Source organism: Melospiza melodia, chromosome 12, assembly GCF_035770615.1.
Source record: "Melospiza melodia melodia isolate bMelMel2 chromosome 12, bMelMel2.pri, whole genome shotgun sequence".
Lineage (NCBI taxonomy): Eukaryota > Metazoa > Chordata > Aves > Passeriformes > Passerellidae > Melospiza > Melospiza melodia.
In genome coordinates, this window is record NC_086205.1 from 21,380,911 (window position 1) to 21,386,910 (window position 6,000).

At 46.5% G+C, this 6,000-nt stretch overlaps 1 protein-coding gene across 2 annotated transcripts in view; it reads right to left on the bottom strand.

The window, feature by feature from the left end:
- FXR1 (FMR1 autosomal homolog 1) overlaps positions 1-2,048 on the bottom strand; it is a 32,402-nt gene extending 30,354 nt beyond the window's left edge. For both annotated transcript variants that reach the window (XM_063167239.1, XM_063167238.1), the window contains exon 1: positions 1,915-2,048. In XM_063167239.1, coding sequence (XP_063023309.1) covers positions 1,915-1,965 — 51 coding nt within the window. In that variant the 5' untranslated portion in view covers positions 1,966-2,048. The remainder of the gene's footprint in view (positions 1-1,914) is intronic.
- Between the last annotated feature and the right edge of the window lie 3,952 nt (positions 2,049-6,000).

The following is a 6,000-nucleotide window of genomic DNA, read 5'->3' on the forward strand; positions in this document are numbered from 1 at the left end:
AAATTCTGCTTTTTCTCCTCTGAAAACTTTTGCCACCTTAAATGGAGTGTCACACAGGTTAGAAAAGATGAGCCTCTTGTCATTATCTTGCAATGATCAATGCTACTGGTGCCCAAAATAGGAAATTTCCTAAAAGAGACTGACACACCTCTTTGCTTTAGGTCACTTTAAACAGCAAGTGACCTAGGAGTGTTACCTAGTTCCAAAATAAATGCAAAACCTCTGCCTTCCTCAAGAGTAAGACTCACAAAATGGAGTCACTGACACACACACTTCACTGCATTTAGCTCACAAGAAAAATCTTTGAAGTTGTGTTTGTTTGAATGATTTGGTTTGGGTCCTTATTTAAGGGGGTTGTGTGGTTTTTTTCCCCTCCACATTAACAGTGGATTACTCTGAGTTGGGGCTTTGATCATTGGGCATCCAATCATTCTAACCTGCCTTCATCCACCTCTTCATCACTGGACATAATCCCCACTTCAATGATCTCAAAGCCATTATGCCATTGTTAATTAAAACTTTTGCCTTTTTAAGTCACTGTTCACAGGGCTAAAACACATGATGGTGCTAATCCAAGGCTGATAATTCTCACTGATTTAGGAGATGTCATCCTTGCAGATTTTAAATCAGGCTCATTGTACCAAATTCTGTGCAGACAGATCCCTTCAGTCCAAAAATTCATCACACCTCATACTCCCATGTGTCTGACATTCCCCTAAAGCAGAAGAGCAACTGATTCATCATTTGGAAAGTTGTCCAAGATCACAAGGTATAAAATGGAAAGCTAAGAAAAGTGTTTCCAAATGCTGGGTTTCTTAATGCTCAGGGGGAAAGAAAATCAATTCTATTTAGGAGCATCCTGTTCTGGACGCAAATGACTCTGATGTGGGTTGCTGTGTGATACTTCAGGTTCAACAAAAAAATTATCCACTGCATAAAATTTATTATCTACTCCTTTTGGTAGTAATTTCAGAGAGATCCCTACTAGGGATGCAGTTTATCCCCCAGCATTCTTTCCTCATAAGGGTATCTCCCATCTGTCTTGGCCAGTTGAAAGACCTAACTCCTGAAGTCAGCTGGTTACAATCCCTTACACCCAAGTGCCTCTGCATACTGTACAGTCACCACATGATTGCCAAGCCAAATCCACAGCTGCACACAGGCAATTCTGGAGGGGGGAGGGGGCATGGAAAGGGCCAGCCCCACACCGAGGGCAGCACTGCCTGGGCAATGCCACACCGTGCATGTGCTTAGGCACAATAGCTAAACAGAGTCCCGAGATTAAATCCTCCCAGAACACAGCCAGGCTGCGTGCTCACAATACTGGCTGGAATCAGCCCCTCTGGAGAGGAAGACAGGAGCCTACTGCCATAAAAAGAGCTGGGATTCTTAAACATCTGAAGCCAGGCTTAGGGGAAAATGACTGACAGGCAACAGCTGAGAGTATTCTGCATTGATCCTGTATCATCCTGACATTCCAGGGAGGGTGATGGTGAAGGAAAATTTCTGAAGGCATAAATAAACTCGAAATCTTAAAAAAAAATATTTTAAATCTTTTAAAATCATTATCATCACCCCGGCTCACCCCATCCCACCCAAAAGCCCCTGCATCTTCCAGCACCAATCCCCCCACACGCCCACCCACCCTTCCCGAAGCGAAGGCTCAGGGAATCCCCGCTCCGCGCATCGGCCCCGGGGCGCTCTGCCTTCCCCCCACACGAACCTCCCCTGCGCGCAGCCCTCAGCAGCCTCGTCACCGCCGCCCCCCGCCGCCGCCGCCCCGCTCCGCTCCATCCCCGCGGCCCCGGCCCCGCTCCCCCCGCACCTTCCCCGCTCACCGTCCCCTCCCCCGCCGCCCTTCGGCCCCGGCCCCGCCGGGCGCGGAGCCGCCCGCGCCGCCCCCGCCGCCGGTACCTTGTAGAAGGCCCCGTTGGAGCCGCGCACTTCCACCGTCAGCTCCTCCATGTTGGGGCCGCAAAGGACGCCGGGACGAGCTTCTAGAAACTGTCACCGCGGGGGGAGCGCGCCGCGCCCGCCTCCTCCGCCCCCCGCCCGCCGGGCCGCGCCTCCGGCCCCTCCTGCTCCTCCGGGCGGGCTGGCACCGCCGAGCGGAGCGGAGAGGAGCGGAGCGGAGCGGAGCGGGGCGGGGCGGGGCGGGCCCTGCGGGAAACGCTCCCGGGAAGGACTCCCCGCCGTTACCTCCCCGCCCGCCGGCGCGGGGCTGAGGGGGGAGCGCGGGGCGCGGGTGCGGCCGCGTGAGGGGGGCGGCGGGCGCTGCGTGCGGAGACAATGCGGTGCGGGCACGGTGCGGGGCGGGCCGCGCTGGGCGATGGACGCCGCTCAAAGGCCGCGCCCGAGGGGGCACCTTCGGCTCCCGAGCCGCCGCCCGGGGGGATAAAGATGGTGCCCGGCACCCGGTGCCCGGCACCCAGCGCCCGGATCGGCTTTGTCCCTCACGGAGCGCCGGCCCCGGGGCGGCCGCCCTGCCCCGCCCTGCTCACACCCCGCCGGGGCTGCCCTGCCCTGCCTCCCGTCCCCGTGTGCTGCTGCCGACAGAAACAGTAAAAAATAAAAACTGCCTGGGATGTGCTGGCGCTCACAACACACTGGGGAGCAAATTGTGCTGCGAGGTGGATGCTCACATAAGCTTAGTCACGCAGAGCCTGATGAACGGCCTGTACCTGTGCCAAATCCGTGTGTTTTTGCAATAGCTTTAAATACAGAGCCATTGAATCATTCGGGTTGGAAAAGGCCTTTAAAATAATGAAATTCAACCATGAACCCAGCACTAGGATTGTGACCCCTAAACCACATCACCCAGTGCCAGATCCAAATACCTCTTTAACACCCCCAGGGATAGTGAGCATCACCTCCTTGGGCCAGTACTCCAATGCCTGACTATCCTAACTGTGACTTTTTTTTTTTTGATATCTAATCTGAATCTCTCATCTCAGCCTAAGGCCATTTCAATAGCAATGCTTTCAAATGCTCTTTCAGCTGATCTTTCCCATTGGGCATCAGACCCAAATGGCCAGGACTCCATGGTGATATTTTACCAATCAGATATTTTCGTTTTTAGTTTCTTCATGTTAATCTTGCTTTTCTGCCATGTCTGTCAGATGGATGAGGATTTTGGACAATAAAGGCCAAAGACTGTTGAGAAATCTGGCTACTGGGTACGGAGGTGCAAATGCTCAAAATAGTCAAAGAATGCATGGCAGTGGCATTTGGGGACATGGTTTGGTGCTGAACAAGGCAGTGCTGGGTTGACGGCTGGACCTGATGATCTTGGAGGTCTTTTTCAAGCTCAGCATTTCTATGGTTCTGTGGTCCTGATGTGCCATAACTGAGGGAAAGATATGAGTTCAACAGTTTATGAATGTTTTTACCCATGCTGTGTGCATGAATATTCCCAGTCTTGAATAATATTCCACATGAATTTTGGCGGGTACCTTTTATTCTAAATTTTGTTTTAATCTTTATAAATTACCCACAATTTATTCTGCTCATGGTGCCAAAACCACACATGGGCAAGAGAGCACTTCTTGAAGAAAGGTACCTCCTTTCCTGCTGGCAGAGTCCACTCAGTATTTTCCAGGATAAGGGAACCAGATAATATAAAGCAAACAGTTGTGCTACAAAAATTCTAAAGTTTTCATCACTCCAAGATTGCATAGACAGGTTCATTTATTTGGCTTCCAAGACACAGAGACTCAATGTCAGCTGCTAAGAAATGGTGTCTGGGGTTAAAAAAACCAAACCACAAATAAACTGTGCATGAGGTGCTGACCTTAGAAATAAAAAACCAGGACGTAGATTAAAAAAAATTACTCCAGAACTGTGTGAGGTGCCTGGGTGTCCACATTTGCAGAACTGGGGGGCAGTTCTGGGCTTTAGTGATAATGAGGACTGGCTTGAGCAAATGCAATCTGCAACTGAATTTGCCTGATAAAGTTTGTTTTTCTGGAAGTGTGAGGATGATAGGGGTTAAAGGGACAGGGTTGTTTACGTGTTAATTTTGAGGCAGACTGCTGTGCCTGGGTTAAATGCGGGTAGAAAAAGGCTTTAGCTGGTTGAGGGCCATAATAATTTGCAGCACATCAGCCAGATGATGAATCTGTTCTAAGTTTAGTTTTCACTGAATGTAAATTATGAGTAACTACTAAATTAAATTGCTTTAAACATTTACTGAAACAAGAAAAGGTTGGATCCAGATTCAAGAACTCAGTAATTCCTCTGATAATAGCTACTTAATATTTTTGTTTCATGAGACTTTGTAAGGTTTCATTTTCGTTTCACTTTTTGGTTTCATTTTGCAACACCCGCAGTGAAACTGCCACTTTCATTTCCTAGAGCTGACGTGCTCCAGGACATACTTTGGGTAAATGAGGTTGAACCATTCTCTGTCCTCTCTGAAACCTCCACAGCTCAGGAGGCAGAGCCGGCTGCACCAGAAGGACACTCAGGCAGAAGTTGCAGGATCCTGTATCGTGGGGACCTTGGTTGGAAAGAGCAGAGAAAGGGTTCCCTAATTTGAGTGAGCAAAATGAAGGGTGAAGATTAAACACCAAAGGATTAGGATGTTGTCTTCAAATATGTCAAGGCACACAGAGGGGATAATGATCCATGAGAGACTGAGGCTGTAAAAGAAACACCAAAAGGACTCCCCAAAATGTATAGACTGACCATTAATCGACTTAGTCTGGAAAGAAGTTTACAATGGGAGGTTGAAAAACTTCCAGGAACAGCATTTCAGAATGAATTAATGAAAGTTAGTAACTCCTGCCTACTTTATTTAGGATGGAAAAAGCATTTGTGATGGTGCTATAGCATGAGCAATATAAACCAAATTTTCAAGAGAGAAAACTTTGCAAGCATTGATTTCAACAAGTAAACAACCAACCCACACTCCTATCCTTCCAAATGCCATTTTTTAAAATTCAGGAATTATGTGGAATATTAGAGAGGGTCCAGGAAAAAGCCATGAAACCACTGAAAATGTAACTCACAGTGAAACTATCATAGCAGAGTTTTCATACTTTGAAATAGTGACTTTTTGTCCAAAATCTGCTGTTTCCAGGTAGGAAAGATATACAGGCCTTTTTAGATCCCTGTCACTATCAATTTTAAAATCAATATTTACTATGCTCTAGTTCATTCATGAATTAATGGAATAATCTGTGTAACTGAAGGTCACACTGTCATTCAGGGACCTTCTGACATAAGACTGTTAATGTTTACCTCAGCCAAAAGCAGAAAAATTTTAGCTATTTTCAAAGACTTGGACAAGAGTGAGACAACTGAAATCAACAATATAACTGTTTAGAATAGTGATCTCTTAAAGTAATTTTAGTTGTGAAAAAAATGGACACATTGATATTCCTCTTATGACAATACTAGCATGAAAATTAGTTTGAAAAAAATGTTGTAGTTTTAAGCTATCAGTTATTTTGCTGCCAGATAGCTTGAGTGCCTCTTCTGATACCGAACAAGGGTAATTTCTCTGTTTTTCTGAGCACATTTTCTACCTTTCAGTAAAATAAAAACCCAGACCCATCCTTTCTTAGCATATTTTGTTAAAATAAATAGGCAAAACTCAAGCTCAACTAAATTCAGACTTATGCTCCTACAATATAACAACCTGGGTCTTACATTCCATTCAGTGAAGGGAAGTGCTGACACTTAGCAACTCATGCCATAAAAATCAAAATAATGATAAAAAATTAATCTAGCTTCGCCTTTAAGTGGGTAAAAACCGTTTTGGTTCCATTGCTCATTCTGAAATTTTGGCAGAAGGCTGATGACTGTGAGAGGCATCCATCCACAGACTTCCAACCTTAGCAGAAGCTTAGGAAACAGGGAGCACACTCTGTAAATTATGCATCATTAATTCTTAGTGGTGACAAAAAACATAGGTAGATATTTGAAATATATAAGATCATATTGGCCTCATGACAATAACAAATGACAAAACCACATTCCAACTCAGCAAAATCGTGG